This window comes from Mercenaria mercenaria, chromosome 1 (genome assembly GCF_021730395.1).
Source record: "Mercenaria mercenaria strain notata chromosome 1, MADL_Memer_1, whole genome shotgun sequence".
NCBI classification, from domain to species: Eukaryota; Metazoa; Mollusca; class Bivalvia; order Venerida; family Veneridae; genus Mercenaria; species Mercenaria mercenaria.
In genome coordinates this window covers 7,047,446-7,073,807 of record NC_069361.1, presented here as the reverse complement: position 1 = coordinate 7,073,807, position 26,362 = coordinate 7,047,446, and the positions used below count along the sequence as shown (strand labels likewise).

General features: G+C 33.8%; 1 protein-coding gene across 3 annotated transcripts in view; it reads right to left on the bottom strand.

Annotated features, from left to right (window-relative positions):
• Positions 1-1,207: 1,207 nt before the first annotated feature.
• Positions 1,208-26,362, bottom strand: part of LOC123545067 (protein stum homolog) — a 135,102-nt gene continuing 109,947 nt past the window's right edge. For all 3 annotated transcript variants that reach the window (XM_045331339.2, XM_045331340.2, XM_045331338.2), the window contains exons 2-3: positions 8,069-8,242; positions 1,208-3,723 (exon numbers count right to left, since the gene is read on the bottom strand). In XM_045331339.2, coding sequence (XP_045187274.2) covers positions 3,656-3,723; positions 8,069-8,242 — 242 coding nt within the window. In that variant the 3' untranslated portion in view covers positions 1,208-3,655. The remainder of the gene's footprint in view (positions 3,724-8,068; positions 8,243-26,362) is intronic.

Sequence of the window (26,362 nt, the reverse complement as noted above, 5' to 3'; positions counted from 1 at the left end):
CGTATGGACATCAATAAATCTTTTGTTGTAGGAGTTTGACTTGAGAAGGGTGCTGTATTCAACGTGGCTTTACCGATTGTATCGTTTTTGCATCAGTATCAGTATACATGTATATTCATTGTTAACTTTATCATGAAATAGTATGAAAGATATATTTAAGAAATAATATATATAGCAGAACCATGCTGGTGTGTTTTGATGTATTTAAACATGGTTATGCTGTATATTACTTCGTTTCTAATATATCAACATGTACAAGTGATAGAAACAGCAGGTCGATATAACATCAATGTGACCATGTTTTATTACTATTAAAGCACGGCGAAGACGTTACATGTCCCAGCGCAAACAAGTCAGAGTGTATTAATCGAAATGAACTCGTTCTGTTTTATCATTTCGATTCTGAATGGTCACTCTTTGTCGGGGCTTTATGGCGAAAAATAATGTGTCGAATTACCGTGTTTTAATGAAAATATAAACACGATTTTTTCATATTAGAATCTATGTCATTATACCTTATAAGATTGACAATGGTGTTTGATACTCTTACTACTTCTTTGCCCAGTATTATTTTAGTCTAGCAGATTGTATGTATTTTCAGTAGTAATTATTAACTTAATTATATTGAAATTTATTTCTCGTGAAGACTAATTAAAAGATTCTCATTTAATTTGTTAATTTGATCAACAGATCTTTCTACTTTTCGTTTTGATGTATTAAATATTACATTGCTTTTTATGAGACAGAAATATTGTCAATATTTGAATAAATACTGTCATTCCCGGCCCTGTCTTGGTTGACAGCATTATCCTCAGGTTGACACTATTTACTGTATCGCACAAAATCTCATAGCTTACTATTGTAAATGTAATAGTTAATACAGAAAAAAATAGCATATTGCATTTATAGGGAGTCAGTGGCGCAGTAGTTAACAGTTTGGACTACAACGCCAGCGGTCCGGGTTCGATCCCGGTCGCGGCTAATATCCCGACTAGTGTTCACTGCTGGGTGATGTACTTAAATTGGTACTGTTTCCAGCAGTATCGGCCTAGACTGGAATGCTGGGGAGGTAAATATGTCGCCTGCCGTGGGCTCAGCTGCAAATAAGTTGTTCCATCCATTCCAGGTGTGGACTTTCGTCTGCTACCCACGTTAAACAAGAACCTTTTAACAAAAGCAAAAATGTCAGCCGATGAAAAAAGCAACATAGTTTTTCTTTGTCTTTAATTCATTAATAATAAATAACTCAACTGGAAAGAAAAGAAGTACATACAATAAATGGCATATAGAAAACATGCTCAGTTTAAAAAAGCCGAATTACACCAAAATAACAGATACAATATTTATAAATGAGATCAAAATAAAAAAAAGAAAGGAGGCCAACTGATACATTTTGGCATTTGAAATCCAGCTTCAAACATTGTATATGAATTGTAGAAGATAATTATATATTCCAGTCGACGATTAAAGTGCATTCCAGCCAGAATAAATGAAAATGTAAGATACAATTTCGTGTAAAAGTATCGTCCAACAGCTTAGCGAACTCCAGCTGAAAACAAATATACGTTCAATACATGTTTTCGCTTGATATTTAGGTAGGTTTCCTTTCTGGTTTACGTTTACCCTATCGTACCCTTGAACTAATTTCAAGATTGGTATCAATTTCAAATTTTTCTCGACAAGAAACTTTGCTGAAATTAAGACGTTTCAATTTTAGATCGAATTATGTTGAAAAAAAATAAAGAAATATCTTCAAACATAATTATATCAATCAATTCTTTAGCGACTGCACGACAGTGCCAAGAGGAAATAGAAACTACAAACATTAAAATGCATTTTTATATGACCCCTACTTTTTCATAAATTATGTAAATGCATATCTTCTGCAGAGTATGCTTCATGTCTCATGGTAAGCTACCGCATTAGCAGTTACAATATAAAAAATAATAAATGCTTCAAGTACTTATAACGTCCTTTTTAAAAAGCTGTTTTTATGTTGTTTTGCCAAATACTGCAGTATTAAAGACGACAATATAAATATACGATACAGAAACGAATAATTTTACATCATATATAAACAGTTGTCTCATTCAATCGGAAGTAAATACACAAAATTAATGATTTAAATTTATACAAATACCAAAAACAATGGATATACTCATTTACAGATACAACTTTACCAATTAAGCCCATTTACACTCACACGCATATTTAATCTAAGTACTTTTTTTCCGTAAGTATGCCTCTTGACGAATCTCTTTCTTATGGCTGAATCTATCTGTGTAACTGTGGTTGACCAGTAAACTTAATCTCTCTTCTTATACTTGAACCAATCTGTACAGGTTGACTTGTACTAGATTGACTTCTGTAATTTCAACTTACACAATCGTAGTTTCGTCTTTCGTCATTTTAACTTTCGTGGTACGGAGTTAGGAAATAAAAAAGGTAAAATTAATGATTTAAATTTATACAAATACCGTAAACAATGTATATACTCATTGTTGAATCATTCAGTACAGATACAACTTTACCAATTAAGCCCATTTACACTCACACGCATATTTAATCTAATTACTTCTTTCCGTAAGTATGCCTCTTGACGAATCTCTTTTTTTATGGCTGAATCTATCTGTATAACTGTGGTTGACCAGTAAACTTAATCTCTCTTCTTAAACTTGAACCAATCTGTACAGGTTGACTTGTACTTGATTGACTTCTGTACGCAGCTATTTTTTATATTTGCCGGTTAATAGACAAAAATACCGAGGGCAAATAATTTTGAATATTGACCAGCAACCTGTTTGATAGGTGTTTTATTACATGACATCATCAATACATTTTCTTCTTTTTTCTTCAAGTTTTGGCTTTAGCCCAGCAAACGTTAGTGTTGCACATTTCACAGGTCAATGGACCGCTGATTTGTATAGGAAGTTATGTAATAGTATATTTGTATTCCTTTCATAACAATTATATGAGCCGCGTCGTGGGAAAACCAACATAGTGGCTTTGCGACCAGCATGGATCCAGACCAGCCTGCGCATCCGCGCAGTCTGGTCAGGATCCATGCTGTTCACTAACGGTTTCTCTAACTACAGTAGGCTTTAAAAGCGAACAGCATTGATCCTAACCAGACTGTGCGTATGCGCAGGCTGGTCTGGATCCAAGCTGGTCGCGAAGCCACTATGTTGGTTTTCTCATGGCACGGCTCATATCTATTTGGAAGCAACAGTGAAATCTATAATTTAGGATTCATATGAACCAGTTCCTGTATGATTCCTGTAAACTGTAAATGTAAGTCTTGATAGCGGAATGGAAGCGATATAAATAATTGACACTTCAGACATTTACACAGGAATGAAAATTTATAGAGATGCAAAATTATTAATGTAAAACCTCCGACAACACAAAAGAAAATGGACGTATGTATCAATGACTCAAACCTACGTTTAACCCATATCCTTGTAACGAAAGATGTTATCATGGAAAAAGCGCTAAGAAATTGCTTGTTTATTGATAAGAACCCCTCTGTAAAATTCTGCTACTTCATATTACTATATAACACAATTCAGTCCGTAAAAGCACGTTGTCTGTCTTTGCTTCCTGATGAGCAGGCGTAACTGACAAAACACATAGATGAATTTCAATAATTCTGTATTCAAGGGACGTCGATGCTGCTCTGTCGACGGCAATAATAAGGTGTTCTTTTTTCTTCACCCCAGTTCACTGAAATTATGTAACAAATATTTTCAAACAAAACCGAAAAGAGTTTAAACAAGAGGGCCATGAAGGCCCTGTATCGCTCACCTGACCTATTGACCTAAAGATCATCAAGATCAACATTCTGACCAAGTTTCATTAAGATATGGTCATAAATGTAGCCTCTAAAGTGTTAACTAGCTTTTCCTTTGATTTGACCCGGTGACCTAGTTTTTGCCCCACATCACCCAGATTCAAACTTGACCTAAATATCATCAAGATTAACATTCTGATTAAGTTTCATGAAGATACAGTCATAATCTGGCCTCTAGAGTCTTAACAAGCTTTTCCTTTGATTTGACCTAGTGACCTAGTTTTTTAACACACCTGACCCAGATTTAAACTGACCTATAGATCATCATGATTAACATTCTGACCAAGTTTCATTAAGATATGGTCATAAATGTGGCCTCTAAAGTGTTAACTAGCTATTCCTTTTATTTGACCCCGTGACCTAGTTTTTGACCCGAAATGACCCAGATTCGAACTGACCTAAAGACCATCAAGTTTAACAATTCTGACTAAGTTTTCATGAAGATATAGTCATAAATGTGGCCTCTAAAGTGTTAACAAGCTTTCATTTGATATGACATAGTGACCTAGTTTTTGACTCCATCTGACCCAGATTTAAACTTGACCTAAAGATCATCAAGATTAACATTCTGACCAAGTTTCATTAAGATATGGTCATAAATGTGGCCTCACAGTGTTAATTAGCTTTTCCTTTGATTTGACCTGGTGACCTAGTTTTTGACCCGACATGACCCAGATTCAAAATGCCCTAAAAATCATCAAGTTTACATTCTGACCAAGTTTCATGAAGATATAGTCCATAAATGTGGCCTCTAGAGTGTTAAAGCTTTTCCTTTGATATGACCTGTGACCTAGTTTTTGACCCCACCTAACCCAGATTTGAACTTGAGCTATAGATCATCAAGATTAACATTTTGACCAAGTTTCATTAAGGTATGGTCATTAAATGTGGCTCTACAGTGTAAACTAGCTTTTCATTTGATTTGGCTGGTGACCTAGTTTTTTATCCTACATGACCCAGATTCAAACTGGACCTTGAGATCATCAATATAACAATCTGACCAAGTTTCATGAAGATCCAGTCATAAATGCGGCTTCTACAGCGTAACAAGCTTTCTTTGATTTGACCTGGTGACCTAGTTTATGAACCCAGATAACCAAATATCAAACTCGTCCAAGATTTTATCAAGGGAAACATTCTGACCAAGTTTCATTAAGATTGGGCCAAAAATGTGACCTCTAGAGTGTTAACAAGCTTTTTCTTTGATTTGACCTGGTGACCTAGTTTTTGACCCCAGATGACCCAATATCGAACTCGTCCAAGATTTTATTGAGGGTAACATCCTGACCAAGTTTCATTAAGATTGGGCCAAAATTGTGACCTCTAGAGTGTTAACAAGCTTTTCCTTTGATTTGACCTGATGACCTAGTTTTTGACCCCAGATGACCCAATATCGAACTCGTCCAAGATTTTATTGAGGGTAACATTCTGACCAAGTTTCATTAAGATTGGGCCAAAAATGTGACCTCTAGAGTGTTAACAAGCTTTTCCTTTGATTTGACCTGATGACCTAGTTTTTGATCCCAGATGACCCAATATCGAACTTGTCCAAGATTTTATTGAGGGTAACATTCTGACCAAGTTTCATTAAGATTGGGTCAAAAATGTGACCTCTAGAGTGTTAACAGTCAAATTGTTGACGACGGACGGACGGACGGACGGACGGACGACGGACGACGACGGACGCCGGACACAGGGTGATCACTAAAGCTCACCTTTGAGCACTTCGTGCTCAGGTGAGCTAAAAATAAAAGCCGGAAACGACTCTTATGTACGGTGTTCCGTTTGGATCGTTGCATTATTTTTTTTCTCCCAAAACCACGATACTCAAAATCACGACAAAGAAAGTCAAACATAGGATGATGAAAACATGACACTAAGATGATGAAAGTGGAAAGTCAAAACCACTATGGCGTTAGTCGAAATCACGATGGGAAAATAGGAAACAGCAATGGTGATAAGACGAAATCACGAAACAAAGATGGTTTCGAATTTCAACATCGTGGTTTATACTTTCATCATGGTGGTTTCGACTTTGATGATCGAGTTTTCGACTTTGATCATCGAGGTTTAGGCTTCCATATTCGCAGTATCGATTTTCATCATCGTTGTTTCGGCTTTCATCATCGAAGTTTGGACTTTCACAATCGTAGTTTCGACTGTGATCATCATAAGTTTGCCTTACTGTTGCACATGCGAAGTGCGATCTCAGTAGAACAATGGATGACTGTTTTCACCATTTTAGTTTTGTAATTTCAACTTTCACAATCGTGGTTTCGGCTTTCATAATTTAAACTTTCATTGTACGGAGTTAGGAAATGAAAATGCTAATGGTCCAAACTGAATATCGTACTTATATCATTTTTTAACAAATAGAAAGGTTCACTTTTTATGTTACCGAGCGCATTTGTTGAGATGACTGGGGCATTACAAAAGAACAATGTCATTTGAAATTATTGTTAATGAAAGTGGAGTAGCTTTTGTATCTTCATTTCGGTTTGATTTCCTTCATGACTCTTTCATTTTCGAAGATATCCAGATAGATGTCGAATCGATTAAAATACAACTTTATTGTTTTGTTTCAACTCAAGTGTTCGAACATTATTGCTGCATACACGGTGGATGAATCTTCATGACGGAATCATTTGCTTAACTTACTGTTTTAAATTAGGTTTTTTCATCAGTCTTCTTTCCCAGAACTGCATGTATCAAGTTATTTGAAAACCAGCAGTTATGTCTTAAAAGTGCTATAAATAAAACTGTCTACATAAAAACGGGAGCTCGTTGGAGTTTGAATGCGTAATAATTAGGTCATGAGTGCTGCTTCGCTCACGTGATTTTAAAATTATTCCAATCTGAACGAATCCACTGATAAAATATAGAAATCGGTCCTTGCTACATTTATGCACTAATTGTTTTAGTATTTTGTCCATAGGCTTTTCTAATTCATATTCTGCTTGGAAAAAGATTGCATAATAGAATTTTTAGCTTTTTTTTATAAAGTAGATTTAGTGATATAAAAATATCGAAAGCAATTTGCGAAAAAAAAATGACGCAGTAGTGTTACATATGATCTTGTGTCTGATCTCACATCGTTTTGACGTCATGTTTGTGTGACGTCACTTCTGAATCATACAAGCTACGGGACAAGTGCCGTTACATTATTATTTTTTAATATTTTTACACAATTCTTTAAACACACATAGCTCAATATACCTTTTACTCATTCTCAGAAGCAAATATACAATGGTGGAGCTTGTCGGCAAATTCTATCTTCAGCATGACAACGCAACACCCCATACGTCTGCCGTTTACCAGGACAACAGTAGCTGGGCTAGATATTAAAACTGTACCACATACCCCGTACTCTCCAGACTTAGCACCATGTGACCTTTGGCTTTTCCCAAACCATCAAGAACGAATTAAGAGGCTCACGTTTCGACGACGTTAAAGACCTGCCAATGGTTGTTCGTGAGTGTATCAGGCGAATACCACGAAAACCTTCAATAGCTGCTTTAAATCTTAGGTTCACAGACACAAGAAGTGTGAAGTACTCTGAGGAATATTTTGAGAAAATTTGACATGTGTATTGTGTCCGACATGACGACATAGCATTTCTGCCATTATTTACACATTTAGTTGCCCCGCCCACGTTTACCAAACGTTGCAATGACAATAATGATTAGCGTGTTATTTTTAATTTTTGTAAGTTTGCTTCTGAGAATGAGTAAAGGGTATATGGAGCTATATATGTTTAAAGAATTGTGTACAAATATTAAAGAATAAGAATGTTTCGGCACTCGTCCCGAAACTTTCCGAACACGTCGTATGTTGAACACGTCGTATGTTGAAAATTTGTCAAATAGATTTATGAAGATTCCAGATCTCTTTTGTATTTTATTACTTTGGAACATATATTTCATTTGTTCGTGTAGGTATTTAAATACATCTTTAACTATACAACGAACAAAAAGATGGAGGTATATAAAAAGGGTCATTAGAACAGTATCTAGATCTGGCATTCTGTATTCGGCTCTCGTGGATTTAGTCATGTCGGATTAGACTCGGCGCTTGCGCTCCAAGTGTGATTTAACCTGGCTAAATCCACTCGAGCCGAAAACAGCATCCAAGATCAAGCTACTATTAATGATAGCCCTATTTTATTTCACTGAGATTTCAGTACTTCACCGCAATAAATAATTATGCTACAACACTCACTTGCTAGGGTGACCATATTCATGCCCCACAATATGCTCCATACCCAGCCTACAATGATAATAAACGTAACCATCTGGAGGAATGCTGAAAGAAGGTTGAATAAAAAAGCCGCAGTTTTCCTGTTGAGCGCTGTAGGGGCACCGCATAATACTGTAAACGCCGATATCAATGTTCCTGGAAGTATACATACAGTTATATAGATATAAAGCTAAAAAGTAATCACAACTATACAACAAAGAGAGTACATACTTACTTTTACAATGTTTCAATCAGTATATATCACTGGTTATATACTGATTGCGATTTCTGTACTTTACATGTTATTAACATGACGTCAACATTTTACAAAAAATGAAGAACATATTCTGAATGTATGTATACTATAACGCTATGTATCCTGAATGCCTATACTATTTTAGAACCACGCTATCATTCAGGAAAAAAGATAAAAAGACCTATTTTGGCAATATTGTAGAGGATCCTAGTGGGAATTAAACATTTTCATGTTATTTTTTACTTTTACAGCAATCTGGGTGCTTCTGTAGAGTTTTGTTTTGCCAATAGGCCTACGTAAGCGTTTAAAAGTAAGATTCGATGAAAAAAAAGGGGTTGGACTTTGCTTAAATATTCATTTTGAAATTATGTTAAAAAAAACTTCGCATTATTTCATATTCAGATACGACTGTCATATAAAAACAATTTGGTTGTAATTGTATCAAGCTAAATCAATTATGTCCAAGTATCATTTAATTTGGTTGATACAATATGTACCCTGACTGCATTTTAATTTTAGGCTGAGGCTAATTATGCACACATTTTCGAACAAAAGACATTAATGTAACAGCAAGTGTGCCAACTATTTTACTGGAGCATTTATTGTATGATATGCCAAACTTTATTGCAATCAATGCCACCCTCATCTTGGCACAGGTTTCTGCAATATGCCTCTTAAATATACGACCAGTCACAACAGAAAGAATCCAACGTATGCACAAATATTTGTAGTCTGTGGAAGAATGTAATAAAATAATTACATACTACCGTTTAATCCGTTACATATAAGTGATTGTATCTTTGGACGTAAACACTTAGTTCTTAACTTTTTTTCTGTATAATCTATTCTACAATGATTAAAGAAGGCGTTTCTAAGAAAATAACTTTTTGTTTATGTATTATCATGTTTCAATTTCGTTTTCTCAGTTGTATATAATAAGAAGGTATAGTTACATGACTTTGCCTTTGTGATGCAAGAGAATGAAAAAAAGCAACAATTAGATTGAATCTTCATACGAACACAAACATATTCTAATATAGTTTCTTCTATAAATATCAAATGTAATATAGGCAATTATTAAAAAGATGTCTATAAGTAAAAAAGGAGTTCAGCTTTTAACGAATAATGGTTATGTGACCTTCTACTACATGTTGTTATAATTCATAATGTGTCTACTTTTTTGTTAATTTTATCATAAATGAATTTGAAAATGAACTTGTATGTGTGTGTGTGTGTGTGTATCTGTGCATGTTTGTTATGGGCCGTGTCCCCAATGGTGTTTTTTCTTACTTGCCTGTTTGTTAGTTGTGTGTGTGTGTGTGTAAGCGTGTGTGGACGCGTGTGTTTGTCTTCTGTGACGTTGTAGGAATACTGCGTTTTAAGAACGTGTCATTCCCTGTTAAATATTCATCCTTGCTCCACCTTCCCCAAACATCCGACCGTTTTATCTACTCCTTACCACCCCACCCCTAAATTTCTGTATTTTGCATATATTTATAATAATTATATTTGTTGGAATTTTGAAGCAACACGTCTACAATATTTTTTCCGTTACAGCGTCTTGCTTTTGTTGTGGGTACTTTGCGAGGGATGGCTCTATGGCTGTGTTTGGGGTGCTCTGTGCTGCCGGGAAATCTAACTTTACCTTTTATCTTTTGTAATATTAATATGTCAGAAAACGTTTTATATTTCAATTTCTCTCATGATTTATATAAACTATAGTTTGTTTAAAGTCATAATAACCACTGTGGACAGTGGATTAATTCACGTAATATTATTGCACTCGTCTGTTGAATTTAGTTAAGAACTTTCCTCGCTTTTCTCATTACTCAGCTCAACCGAATTTAAAAGAATTTTACCTGGCACATGATATAAGAAAATCTGAGATCAGACGAGGAGCATAGATAAACGAATGATTTTTCCAGAGATGAATATATTTCTCTCCGACACTTCCTGGTTGATAAGCAAGCTTTTTGCAAACTGATATTTTGAACGTGCAGATGGTAACGTATGGGAACGCCCAGACGCATTGAAGCACATTAATTTATATGTAAAGATACAATTTGAAGAAAGCGTGTCTTATAGTCTGGAATGAAAATAGAATTCGTATACACATGTATCAAGGCTATTTACACGCACAATAAAACTAGTTTCAATGCACGTGACACTTAAATGTTTTTCATCCATACATCGTAGGATCGCTTTTTGTCCTGTCCCTGATATCTGTTTTGCAAGATAAATTGATTTATATTCTATAAGTCTGTCTATTCTTGTAGGGCCCATAAAACACTAAAATTTCAATATTTGTTTTCTATAAACGATCAACTCGACTTACAAAAATAGACCAACAGAATATATTCTACAAAAATTGACAGTAACCAACAATTGATGTACAATTGGAAATGCTCGAAATATAGATGATCACTAATTAAACCAACAATCTACTGAATTGATCTTCAAAGCTGTAATAAAGGCTCAGTGCTCTTGAGACTGTGAAATCAAATGTTGAAATAGCACGATAAAATATGTCAAATATTTTTGTGCTGAAGCTTTGCGAATTAGACAATAACACCGACAGAAAAATAATATTCATTGATGTACCAGTTAACTCGACAGAAATAAAAACATATGGAACATAAACAAATAAGTACATCAGGCAACCATTTGGAAGCAAGCAGAGTATAGATATAGTATAAGAGACAAATCAATGACACAAATAATAACCCTACGTTGCATTTACTTATACACCTGTATGACACAAGTTAAAAGGAAAATGAAGTTACTGAAGGTTAAAAACTTAGTGAAAACGCATTTCATTGAAATGTCAGTTTTCTTGATAAATACTGAAGAGTTTTTTTCATATTTTCATGTATGATGTGTTTTTTTGTTGGGTTTAACATCAAACCGACACAATTATAGGTTATATGGCGACTTTTCAGCTTTTTTCGTGGAGGAAGACCACAAGTGCTCCTTCGTGCATTATTTCATCACGAGCCGGCACCTGGGTAGAACCATCGACCTTCTACAAACCAGCTGGATGGCTTACTCAAATGAAGAATTCTACACCCTAAGCGAGGCTTGAACCAACCCACATCGGGTAAGGGAAAGTGAGTTGAAGTCAGCAACCTTAAACACGCGGCAACGGAGGCCCCTCTAACCTTTTATTACTAAGTCTACAATGACATTGAATATCAGAAAGCATAAATTAAATAAAGGATATTTAGTAGTGTTGTTACCCAGAACTAAATTGATTTATTTGAATTTTAAGGTCTTCAGTAAAATATCATCGCAAGAGAAATCGAAGTAAACTACTTCTCCCGCTGCATACCTCGCTTATGTAAGCTGAAACAATCTTAAATTTCATGCAAACAACAACAATGTGCAAATTAAATGGAAAAATCACTACTCCATCAAATATGTAAGTATTTACCTATTGCTTTACCCAAATAAAAAAGATTTCAATAGTTACTGAAGTTCTCCAAACCTGCAAATGTTCAATTGACTTCAATTGTTTGCTTTAAATCGAGAACACAATCGAGTTATTAGAATTGTTGGTGTCACTAGTGACTCGAAAGCTCCTAGGGTTTTATTTTTATTTCTAGTCCAAGTAATTGTATACGTGTCGAGATATTGTTGTTGCTGGATACTTATGGGGGATTCTGACCAAACACGAAATTATTTCAGAATCAGCACAGGACCTTCTATCACTGAAATACTATTGATCATTTAAACTTGCTGCTTAGTTGAAATATTTGCAAATGAATCATGTGTTCATAGATGCATGTCCAAATCTTTTCTGTCTGTACATCCTGTTTAATTCTGAATTTTCCATGCGCCAAACATTATTACCTCTTCGCCGTTTGTCTTTTTTAAAAGACATTTCTTGATTGCATTGAGATAAGTTCTTCCCGCAATAATCCAGTTATAATTGGGGATTAAATATTTATCAACGGCTTGATAAATAGGACTATTTGCAAGAGTAGCTACATGGAAATTAAATTGGAAGATTCTGAAAATCTTACATAACATGCCTAAAAATTATCAAATCAAGATTTAAGTATTCTACTCGGTTTTAAATACTATATATAAGCAACCTGCGTTAATTTTCTGAACGTTTTTTCATAATCTAAACTTTTAAGTACTGTCTCTACAGAACAATTATAGTATCGATTCATGAGAGGTCGTGTGCAAGATCCATCCCCAAAAAGAAGAAGATTTAGTGACAGAGCACTAATACAATATAGTATTAAAAAACTTGGAGAGCATGGCAAGACAGCGACGTAGCATATACACTTGCAAAAATTACACTGCAGAAGGGTTTATGATCTTATTTAAACAGGTTGTCGGCATTATACAAATATTAATCAGCCACCATTATATAACCTTGCACCATCTATAACATAACTCTGTCATACAATGACAGTAAATGGACTCCATGATCCCCCCCCCCCCCCCCCCAAAAAAAACAGAATAAACATGCTTAGTAAAGATACGAATTTAATCCACTTTCGCTAAACTGTATATAAAATATGCAACATAATATCATGATTTCACGTAGAACTCGAGTTGATGAATCTTCATTTTATATATGTTTGATTAGTTTTGTGTCTGTGTTCCATCACAGACAAACAATTTCGTTCTTTAAGTGAAATTACATATCTATTTCAGTGATAATGAAACAAATTGCTGACAAACTAGTAGATAAACAGAAAATTTTCTGAGCTATTAACATTCTTAAAATTCAGCCATTTTCTCTTAAATGTTTTATGTTTAGAGTTCTGTAAAGTTTCAAATTCAAAATATCATTCCTGTTTTCTCTGCAACTTCCTATTTCAAATTTCAAGACAGTATTTTTCTATAATAATATTTTACATTACTGCGATACTGACAGTTAAAATACTTAAAGTGTTCCCTGTACAGCTGCGATATTGTTCCGTTCTAGCCTTTAAAGTAGTACTTAAAGCATGCTATTTTTCAAACATTTATGTCTAATTATCTATACTATTTTTGTATTACGTATTACCGACAACCAATGTTCAAAATATTATATGTGTGTTACAAATGATCTTTGTGTGTTTTGAACAATTACGATTTTTGTTCGTACAAATAATACATAACAGAGGTGGTTACATACATTTCCACATGTTGAAGACTGCGACTGTAAGTTACAGTGAGCTAGTGTTCATTTTCTCCGGTATATAACATCTTTTTATGAATTTAAATACGATCCTTCTATATAATGTTTTGACTCTAATATGTCTTTTATTGTAAAATTTAGATCCAATATGCTAGAACTGTTTCTTCACACATACATGACGCCAAATGATAGGTCACCATGCACCATTTTTTTATACAAGCTAGGACCGAAAATGGTAGTACGTCTTGCGGAAGAGTTCGATTTGGGTGAAAATGATGGCGAAGTATTCTTCAAAGCGAATAACCAACTCAATATGTGTGTTCATTAATCAAGACAGCTGTGCAATGTGACATTTCGTTTTAAACATGCTATTAAGTAAGCGTTATTTCTAGATGCATTCATAGGGCTTAATGTCACGTCGACGTGACGTCAATATAATATATAATTGTGATGCTAGTCATATTACAAAGGTAAAACAGTTGATATCAAATATGATAATTGTACCTCTTGAGGTTTGCGTGACGTCAACGTCAGCGTGTTCAAATAATATAAACATTTATTTTCTTCATATTAGTCGATTCGCCGTAAAACCCAACTCACTCACTCACTCATATTAGTATCTTATCTAATGCTGTATTCTTATATAATGCTGTATATCAAAAGAAGAATAATACTAGTTGTTACCGTTTCAACATACATATAACGATTTTTACATACGTACGAAATAAACTGATTTAAAATCACTAGCTGCAATAGCTGATTCTTCATGTGAAAACGCCAGCCATATGGCTTATTGAAGGTAGGTGGTCCTACTCAGGTACCCGCCTGTGTTTGACACAATGCTTGGAGGGGCTAGCGGGGTCTTTCTTCACCATTTAAAAGTAGAAAAGTCGCCAGATGACCAACTTGTTTGCATCTCAGCTAAAGCACATAAATAGAAACGCAATAGCTAAAATACATACTGTTATGATTCAGCTCTTACAACAATACACATTTTATTGTAAGAATCATGTGCTTATTTTCTATATCAGTCCCATGTGGTATGGTTTAAAAAGCTATAAAACCTATACAAAAGAATAATAACACTCGCATTTGTTTTATAATTAATCGTTTTCCAAAATCTGGTTCATGTTCAAGATGATAATATCTGAAGTGCTTAAAACATAAAATGATGTGTATAAATAGTTCTAGGTAGCCATAGCGTTTAACATGGTATTAATTGTTGTTGTTGATCAGATACGGGATATACGCTAACAATTAAAACATTTTAAAGTTAACTACTTTAACTTATGATATTTAGATTCGCCCGGCTCTTTTCCGTTGAAAATTATGATGTTCATTTTGTATGGGGCGCCAAAGTTACGACAATACTGCCTAGTGATAACGGGCCGCTGTTTTGATATATAAAACAAAACAAATCAATTGAATGACGTAAATGTTTTTAATATCTTTTGAACCAATGTGTTTTGAGAAAACAACATTAGTCAGCCGTTCATTGTTCGTCTTCCACAATAGGTTTGTTAACTCCAACATAATTTTCTGAACTAAATCTTGATCAAATTTTGCTAAATCTATATGGCCATAATATACCGAATCATTCCGAATATGGACCAATCAGAAGACACGTTACGACCCTTAACTGTTCAAAATCGCTATTTCAACCATATCATGACACTAGTGCCTGCCTTAATATTCACCAATTTCAATAATCATCTTTGCAAAGAATGTGTATGATCAAGTTCCATTACGGTTTCAAGGTTGTTGTTAAAAAGTCAAATTGAATAAACTGTACACTCGGGCATGTTGAAGAAGAATGTCAGAACTATAGACCTGTCAAACTTGTCATTTCTATCAAAAGTACTTGAGAAATCAAGCCCTGAAACAAATAACTCAGCATACTGAAGTAAATAATCTACTCCCAGCATAACAGAGTGCATATCGAAAACGTCATGGTGTAGAAACAGCAATGGTTAAAAAGTATAGCGATTTATTAGACGCTGCGGATAAGAATCTTGTAACAATCGTGGTTATGATAGATCTCAGCGCCGCGTTTGATACCGTCGATATTCCAGTAGTACTTCAAATTCTCCATGATGACTTTGGGATTAAAGACACTCCATTAAACTGGATAAAATCCTATATGTCGGGAAAGGACAATGCGACTGGTTGTTGATAATGCATTTTCAAACATGGAACCATTGAAATTTGGTGTGCCTCAGGGCTCCTGTACAGGTCCCGTCATTTTTACTATGTATATCGCTGCTCTTAACAAATGTTCAGAAATACTCAAATAAATTGTAAGAATATGCCGACGACCATAAAACAGCATTCAGAATTCAAGCTGGAAATGTGCAGAATGAGACAAGCGTCTTCAACGACTAAATGAATGGCTTAATGATGTGATCTTGTGAATTGGATGACAAAATTCATATTGAAAATGAACAATTCAAAAACTGGTATCATATATGGAACTAAGCATCAATTAGCAAGTGAACATCTCAAGTGTGAATGTTGGTGGATGTACAGTGAAGTGTGTTGATCATGTACGAGACCTCTGTGTATATATGCGCTGTTCTCTTAATTTCGATATGCATATAAGAAAGAAATGTCAAACTGGGCATGTTCGGCTAAGAAAACTGAATAAACATCTGTCACAAAAGTCCACAGATATCATGGTGCATGGACATATTCAGTCTCATCTTGACTTTTGTAATGTTCAATTCACCCATATCCCTGCCTATCAGATCAACCGACTTCAGAGAATGCAAAACCAAGCAGCCAGAATTGTTACCAATGCTCGAGATGGTCATCCTATAGCAGAACTTCTAAAAACACTTCATTGGCTGCCTGTAAGTGCTAGAATTATGTTCAAAATTCGTGTTCTTTTATTTCGTGCTGTGCAGTGAAAAGCTCCATCTTATTTGAGTGTTAATGACATTCACAGTTACTGTCCCAAGAACAAGATCGAGACTCGTTGATAGATCCTTTGCTGTTGTTGGACCAAAATGGTGGCCCGGAGTCCTTAAACATACGACAAATGAACAATATTCCAGAAAAGAACTAAAAACCTACCTCTTTAGAATGTTTTAGCATTCCCTTTTTAATATTCATCCTTGTTCGACTTTCCCCTTCAACCCCTTCCCTTTTCTACCCCATACCCCTCCCTACCTCCTTTTTTTCTATATTTTGCATAAAATTAAAAAGTATTTGCTGGATATTTGAAGCAACCTGTTTACAATATTTTTCTGTTACAGCTTCTTTTTGTTGTAGGCCTACTTTCCAAATGCGTGGCTCTAAAGCTGTGTTTGTGGTGCTCTATGCTTCCGAGAAATTACCTTTTATGGCTGAACTGCTTAAATGTCTTTATGTAATAGAATGGAATTTTAAATAACCTATGACTGTGTGAAGCGCAATAGAGTATTTTTGTAATAGTTTTTTTGCGCTATACAAATGTATTTGTATATTCTTTTAATAAATGCTTATAATATTTAAAAAGAATTACTTTTCCTGAAGGAATTTTACCAGTTCGATAACTGGCCGAGTCGAAGTAGTAGGTCTATACCTATGTGTTCTTGAATTAAGAAAAAAACTCATTCCATATTTTACGATCTAGACTCTTCATTTAATCACACTAGGAGTAGTAGATCGAGAGTTATATTCCCTTGATATGTATATAACATTTTGTATTTCTACTTCGAAAATCCTATTCCTATTTAGACAAAGTGCTTGTACTTCAGACTTCAAGTGTGAGAATGAGCTAGATTGGGCCAGTGTTCTTTGCCCTTAATTTACAAAAATATTTTCTTAACGAGGTAACAGTCTTGCACCTTCATGTCTCGTATTTGAAAAAAATGTGATTTCACATGTATCAATGGCAAGATTATGTAATGGGTCCTTGTTTTAGTTTTAATTGTTCTTTATAATCACATTTACGTTCAAAGACTTAATGTCTCAAACATTTGTTTTAATATTCGTACGCAGACTATGTGCTATTGAATAAGCAAGCATAAAGCCCCTGAAACGAACAGTATTTATGTAGTTTTCAAACGAACAACATGACCCAATAATAAGAGTGGATATGGGTTTTAATTGTTGATAGACATGAGCAGATATGGGTTTCAATTGTTGATTTGTAGAGGCTATAACTTCTATTTTAATTTCTCCTGGATAATAAAATGGTAATACAATTAGGAATATAGTCATTTCAAAATCAAATGTGTGTAGTTGAACTTTCCTGTTAGGCAGTATGGCGTGATATGCACAGGAAAATTAGTATTGACTGATGTAGAAGTCGGAGCCAATATTTATGTTTTTCTGATGCTAATCGCATATTTGTCACGCAGACTTGTTTACAATAGAAAATATTTGTTCTTAATGCAAGACAGCCTTTTTAATAGATTATTCCACTTTTGATGTGTAAACTTGACGAGTTGGCGTATTAGAGAGTTTTGGCTTTTAAGGTTTTGTTACATGAATAAATGAAACAGCAAGAAATGACTGCTTTCTTGCTTATTAGTTCAGATAAATATCAAATATAACTAATTGTACGTAAATAAAAGTTACTGCTAAGATACATTTAAATAACTGTTACCATTCAATTGATGTTAGTGTAATGATGCTCTCACGAGATATAGCGCTGTAAGAGTGTCTAGGAATAACATTATAAACAGAACTTCATGACGTTTGACTATTTGATTTTCTAATAATAATGTTTCTATACTTCCATTGAGATTTACCACTGGTCCGTTATCTACTGTGTGAAACCGAGATGCACTGTCTACTTTCAACGGTATATTGTCAGTCAGATCTGTTAATGATTATCAACGTTCTGCTATGGATAATGTATTCATCAATTAAAATAAGTCATACGGATGCCATTTTGTCGACACTATCACGGGATGACGTCATATCTGTGTTGTCCTTTCTTATGAACTGTTTTAATGAAAATTAAAATGTGTCCTGTTGGAGAGTATTTAACCATTAGCTTGCTTACGGGAAGTGATTCTGCTTTTGCGACCAGTGCAGACCAAGATCAGCCTGCACGTCCGTGCTGTCTGCACTGTTCGCCAATCAGTCAGTATCTTTTTGGTATTCACCACTTTTAACAGTTAATGGTACTGTCCAAATAGAAAGATGGACAAATTCATTATAGACATTTATCGGGGTAAGGGTTATAGCACTTTGTCGGCTGTCATTTTACTACAAAGTACTAAACTAGCGGATCATGCCTTGCCGTGCGTCGCTCTTGTTGCGTACTTTGACGCACTTGATCAATGAAACTAGATTGAAATCATTCACTTAGAAATGCAACGTTCACTAACTGCTATAGTTTTCAAAACATAAAGCCAGCCAACTTCAGATGAGGCTAGGTGTGTTTACAGTTTATTGCACTGACCAGTCTTTGCAAAGGCTCCACACACAATCATCCATAATTTTGTAGATTGTGCATCATTGAACTAATATAATCAATTACTCGTAAAACAAAAAGTACAAAGAAGTTAACGTTAAACAGGTGCCTTATAAAAACAAGATGATGTGTAATATCTACACAATTTCGATTTCAAGTAAATCTCGGAGTGAAAAATAATAAACCACTAGTGTATAACAATACAGCTGCAAGAACCTCTACAATCATTTTATGAGTAATTTTCTGTTTCTTATTTCTTACAGTTTACCGTACCGTTCGTTTGACAGTCGATATTCGTGCAGAACATGCTAGTAAAATGCGGTATCTGAAACGAGTCTGAGTGTGTTAAAGATTAAATTCTAAGACAGCTGCCGCTTATACATACACCAATAAATAGAAACGGTTATACTTACTTTTTGTATGGTTGTCATTGTGGTGCAAATGATCTAATCAAACATTATCATTAATTTCTGATTATTAGAAACATTATGGTTAAGCATCAAAATGTTTTACTGTGTTATTATATAAAATATATTACTATACTAGTTTTCCGGGATGAAATGTAGAATTGATGCGGAAGGGTTTCATGTACCTTTTAAGGACATAGATTTTAAAGATGTACTATGCTTATATTTCACTGAACCATTTTATCGTTCGAATCCGGAAAATACTTCTGGATAAATGCACAAACTAACTGTGTATGCACAACTGCAGAACAATAAAATGTTACGAGTTACTGTCATTTGTTAAAAAAAAATACAGTGTTTTGGATTATTTGGAAGAAATCCCTATGTGATGTTATCCATATAAATGCACAAAAAATATCTTTCAATCCTTTTCTTTCGATTTTTATACTAACTTACTACAACAATTTGTGTTTCTCTCCATAAATATAAGACAAATTATACAATATATGTTCAACTATCCATCTTTACAATAAATAGATAAAGTAGCTATAAAGAACCACCAATGTTAGATTTTAATTCGTTTTTTTTTTGTAAAAATACAGTTATTGATTTTAATTTAAAATATTAGCACATCCAAGGAAAAATCACATAGTCGTATCGAATGAGTTTTGGCTGTCAATTAATGTTTTGCTGAACGACTCGCCCTGGATACTATTTCATCGAGGTACTTTATTTCTAGTGTTATATCCGACAAAGCTGACTATTATTTAAGAGAAATAAGACTGAAAATTCGTTTGAACGGTGAACGTTTTGACCACGCCGTTATTACGTCATTTTCGATTGAATATTTTTCAATATCCGATGGAAGTTTAATACAGGGTTTTGTAATCGTTAATGAAATACATATTGTATTTTAGACAGAAAATTCTGAGGTATATAATAGTACTTGAACCTTACAAATAGTACTGTTTTATACCTGTTAATATTTTCAAATATTCAATTTGGGCGGCACAATATATCTTTGGAATTTATTCTCACTGTTTAGATATAATCTTTAAAGGTGAAGTAGTAGATACTATTAACCTTAATCTATCAACAGTATTAACTTGATTGCCTTATCGCATCAATTTATACGTTTTCAAGACCACTTCTTTAAACATATTATATGATAAAATTTATTTGAATCTATCCTGACGTAGTAATAAATATTTCACGATCTTATCGTTTGTTTGCATAACTATATCATCATAGACTGATCTTCAAGGAATGTTTTAAGTTTGTTATATAGCATTCAAGCTTTCCATAAACTCTTACATTAATAGCTGTTGATTAAGTAACTGAAATTGTTATAGTATAGATCGGTCATACACTTTAAAATGGCTTGAAAACCAGTGACTATGTTTGCTATGGAATTACATGTACATAGAATCCAAGAGCGAAAGAAACTTACAGAGCAATTTGACCTTTAGCTTTCAGATAAAACATAACAAAAGGAAAATCAAGCCAGAACTCTTATATCAATCTTATCAGATAAAATTGAACAATAATGTTGTAATTGAACTCTTTCGGGCAATGAACTAAAACGTGAGTGAAACGTATTTGTAGTTATCTCTAGCCTTTATGGATTTATGTAAGTTCGTCGTAGAAACTGTAGTAAATATTTGAGTGTAAACATCTGTTACATACTTAGAAATGACAGGAAAGACAGAATGGAATGTACAAACATGTAATAAAACTTTGTGTAAATATTCAGTGAAACTTGCATTGAGGAAGTACGGGTGTCACTGATTTATTTATGATTAGCGTGCCAATTAAACGATAAACGATAATACATTCCGAACGAAAAGATTAATTAATTTCTTTGTAAACCCTTTGGCACGAAACGATTATGTGTACAGTACAGTAGCTGGTGCCATATTGCAGGTACCTGAATTATTATATATTAAACTGGCATTATATTATGTTTGTAGTATACAAAACTGATGAGGGGTTTTCTTATGGATTCTTAAAACTATCCTTACATCCGTCGTAAAAAGTACAAGGATTCAATTCTTGTTATATTTCCTGGCCCATATCTTATTATGTAATATATTAGAAGGGCCGTATAGCCCGTTTTGTGTAAAATGTTGTAGATCTGCCTGCATAATGTCTTATCAAGGTATTATTTGCTGTGTTTAAACTACTTATTTAAGTTAAAAAGGTTCAAAAGAATGTATTTTCACCATTAGGCAATCGTGAAATATTCATAAGATCAGCTTATTTTGCCTAATATCTTCGTTATTTTTTTTAAGTCTATACTACAGACTGATACGGTACATGAATTTAAATTTCTAAAGTTTAATTGCACAATTCAGGCGCAGCCACACTTTTCTTAAAACGTTGATCCACCGTCAGACTACCGAAGCTTAGTAATAAATAATGATCTATACATCTGGCAAGTGTATTTAAATTTCTGCTTTAGCATCACAAATGTCAAAGAATTCTAAACATAAATAATTATAACCCTGTTCAATACAAACTCATGTTTACGTATTTATGCATAAGTGTGTCATCATAAGGATGACATTGAAAATAGTTAAATTGATTTATTTCTTCGATTTATATAAACCTAACATATTAGCGTATTTTATACTTTTATTAATTAGATTCGAATCCATTGGCAAAGGCTTCCAGCGTTGAGTGTTATGACGTTCCGCGAATTATCGAGTAATTAGTGCTGAAAATTGCAAGCATTTGACTTTAGATCGAAATAATAAATCATGATCCAACTCAACTTGTATAGTTAACAGAATGTGGGCATCCTCGGTGCGAATAATAAAACTGTGCTACATACTGTTTATTATTCTACTGATCGGCCCATATTTTCATGTAACTGTAAAAATATAGGACAAATTTATATTCTAAGGGTGAATTATCAAATTATTAATTGTAATCAGATGAACGCTTACATTGCATTAATATCAGGTCCTGGTCATATTTATTTACTGATGCGTGCAATCTCGATGCAGAAATGATGATTTTAAATATGAATTTCTGAATACACTGACACCTCTAGACAAGCTCCAGTGTGTAACCAGTAGTACAATTACAACAATTTACAATTTGGTCACAAAACAGTATGTTGTAATCAACAACAAAAAGCAATTTCTTTTAATCCTGGTCCATAAGTAGATATGGCTATAAAGTACCGTGTATTAGGTTCTTATGAAATGTGCAATATTTTTAAATGCCTTGTCAGAAGTCGTAATTTCAACATCGCTCCTGCTATTATTTTGCCTGCCTGTTTAAACTATTATTTAAGAAATTAAAAAAGGGTTTCTAAAAGAATTTATTTTCGACCCAATTAGGCCAATGCAATGAAATTTCAGTAAGACAGCATTATTTTGCCCTAATATCTTACGCTGTTGTTTTTTAATGCTGCTATCATCTACAGACTGATACGGTATATGAAATATTTAAAAATATTCTTTGAAAGTTCCGAACATTACCAGGCATACAATGCTCAGGCGCAGTTTGACCGATTCTTTTCATGTAAAAAATTCATTAACTCCGCCGGAGGTTAGATTTTGACTAAGATAGTTCACACATTGTGTAAAGATTTTTAAGCACCCTGCAATGCCTTGGTTGCTGCTTGTTCACGTATTAATTATAATAGCTGATTTGGCAGATTTTATCTAAACACTAAGAACAGTTTAGAACAATGTCGCATGAAATGACAACAGTATTGCCGAACAGAATTTAGCTTCTATAGTTAGTGTACATGTCAGTCTTCCATATATAATAATATAACTTTACTTTAGATCAAGTTTTGCAAGAAAAGTATTCCATTTTAAACAGGTGATGATAATACGTTCCTTTTTGGGTTAAGGGATCTAGCAGGAGTTCATATTGAGTCAATATTATGTATTATGAGATTTGTGTTCCTATTAAACAGATTTTGAAAACTTAATAGTACCAGTAACTGAAATGTAATGTTTATTGGAGTACAAATAAGTTTTATCCAAAATTTCAAAATCAGCCAAAATGGAAAAAATAAAAACACACTTTGAAGATACGGCTTAGGGCGATTTAAAAGTCGAGCTGTAGCTTAATTACCGTACATTTTCCAGGACAGAAATGAATAATTCCAAGAACGAGTGAAATCAGACATGATATGTTTAATATTTTATGACCATTTTCAATAATCTCAAAGCTGTTTTTGTTTCTTTTTAAATCAAATCTCAGCTGGTGCATTCTTTATGAAAATAACAGCCGTGTTCCTTTGAGTACTGAAAGCAGTTTTAAGCTGTTTTCTTTCTTGTTATACGAATACCAATATGTACACACATTTACTAATTTGCATACCAAACCTGTTAATCCTGTAAATGTCAGAGATTTTTTAAAGACTAATCGATTAATGGAATTAACGATATTAATGGACTTAACGACGCATCAAATTCAGCCAATTATTCTTGCATTTCATGTGCTGGGAAATACAACACATGCTACGTCTCTTCGTGGTATGGAGTCTTACATTCTAACACGATCCGCAGCAACTGCTGAATAAACATATAGCGAAATCGCCTATACATGAATCTACGATAAAATATAGCTGTTCCATTTCACCCTACGATTGTGACACGACTATGAGATTCTACTCTGCTTCAGTTATATGCCGACTAAATACGCTAAGTAGTTATAATAGAAAGTACTTCAAATTTTCTGAAACAAACAATTTCTAACTGATAAATCTATTTGTTTATATTTTTAACGTATGATCCAGCCGGTCTAGACTGCACCGATAGCTTAAGTTTCCAATTCAATATAAGTGCATCTATACATCTGGTCGTGTATTTTACAATTTCTGCGTTGTAGGCATCACAAATGTCAACTAGATTCTACTATAACAGTAAATAAGTTATAATCCATGTTCCAATGTTCAAGACTCCAATGTTTACGTAGTTTTTATGCCGCAATGTGCTGGTGTGTATAGTGCATTGTCATCATAAGTGTCATGTACTATTTTAGAAACTGTATAGACTACATAAACTCTGAATAAATTATTTTCTTCTGATTTATTTTATATTAGACCTAAGAAGTATTTCACAGCAGTAACTATTTAATACTTTTATTAAAATTTACTGAATATCTGAAATTCCATTGTGCAAAGGCTTTCCAAGCGTGTGGAAGTGTTTATGACAGTTATATGACCCGCCGAATGACGTATCGAGCTAAAATGTAGTGCTGTAAAATGCGAAGCATTTGCGTGGTTAGGATCGAAATAATAAATATGTTCCAATAATTGTATTAGTTAACAGAATATGGGCAGTCGTCCGGATGCGAATAATTAAATTACTCGTGCTACATACCCGTGATTTAATTATTACGTATCTGAACTCCTGCCCATATTTTATTAACTGAAAAAATATAATGACAAATTTATTATTTCTTAAGTAAAGTTCATCAAATTCATTAATTGTACAGATGAACTGCTTTACTTAGCAATTAATATCAAGGGCACTCCTATCATAGTTTATCTTACCGACTGCGGTGCTCTCCAGTATGCCAGAAATGATCGATTACTTAACCGATATAGAATATATCTGATAGGCACGTGACACCTCTAGACAAGCTCCAGTGTTGTTAACCAGTAGAAAGCAAGATAACATACAACATATTTTACAATTTGGTTCACACAAACAGTACTTTGATAAGTTCAACAACAATAACAACAATTTCTTTTAAGTCTGGTCACATAATGTAGCATCATGACTGAATAAAGTACAACAAAGTGTCAATTAGCCAAGCTTTCTTTAATGAACATGGGGCAATTATTTTGTCATCAATAAAACAGACCAATAATGAATAGAGATAGATGAAATTGTTTTCAGCATATCGCATTAAAAGATACGGATGTAGAAAAAAGTAAGGTTAATGCTATTTGAAATTATTAGATTGAATTTAATGGACCGTGCAAAATAAAACCAGTTGTCGAACTGTAGAATATGACATTCAAGATAGCGTTTGAAATAGAATATAATAAGTGTGTCAATTTTTTCTGTGAGTGAGGCTCTCAAAACAATATAGTAAAACAATAGTAAATCAAAAGAGAAATTCTTTTTATGTGAATATCTTATAAAAAGAAAAGTCCTAATTGAAGGCAATAGTCTAGATTTAGATTACATGCATACGTTCAGGTGAGATGAAAAACAAATATACATTTTTTCTGTTCTCACTTGGGGCGTAGAATGAGGAACTCATCCAGTGAGCTTCCGAAAGGACGGTTGTTCTAGCCAAGTGCTAGCCCGGGATGAAATAATGCTCGTAGGGGCAGCTAGGATCTTCCCTCACCATGAAAATCAGGAAAGTCGCTATATGATCTATAATTGTATCGGCGCGACGTTAAACCAACAAAAAACGTATCTAAATCGCCTTTTAAAGTGATGCATAATATCACCTACAAATTGCGTTATATTTGTATGGAGATGTAAGTGTCCTGTTGGTATGAAAGCAATTTCTTGAATTTCTGAAGTAAAACTTTGGCATATAGCATTTTCTTCAGAGGTAAAACAATGACATACTAAAAGATGCTTCATTGAAACTGCACAAATTACATTTACAGGCCTAATATTGGCGATTTGAGTTACGGCACATTTTTGTTTCAACAGGAAACATGTGATTATCCATCCTCAAACGAAAAAGTGAGTAATAGAAGTTATCTGGCAGTTAATATGGTTTAAATTTATTTCATTTTTAGATAGTTTGTAGTTAAAAACTATTTGCAAATTGTGCATGCCATTTCTGAATAAACTGGTCAAAAAGTGTTCTCTTATCTTATTTTTATCATTGTTAACCAAGTTCATTGTTCTTTGAGTCTCTCCTCAAAGCAGTTTAAAAAATGTTGTGTTTTTGTCTAGTAAATCTTTATAGAATAAAAAGAGTGAGTTGAAAGCATACTCGATGTAACTTCAGAAAAAACATAAACGTCATGTTAACATTTTAGCCTCTGTTAAACAGAAGTATAACAAAATACCTGGTAATGACATGCGAGTAAATCGAATCTCACTTAACGAAACAATTAACGCAGTAA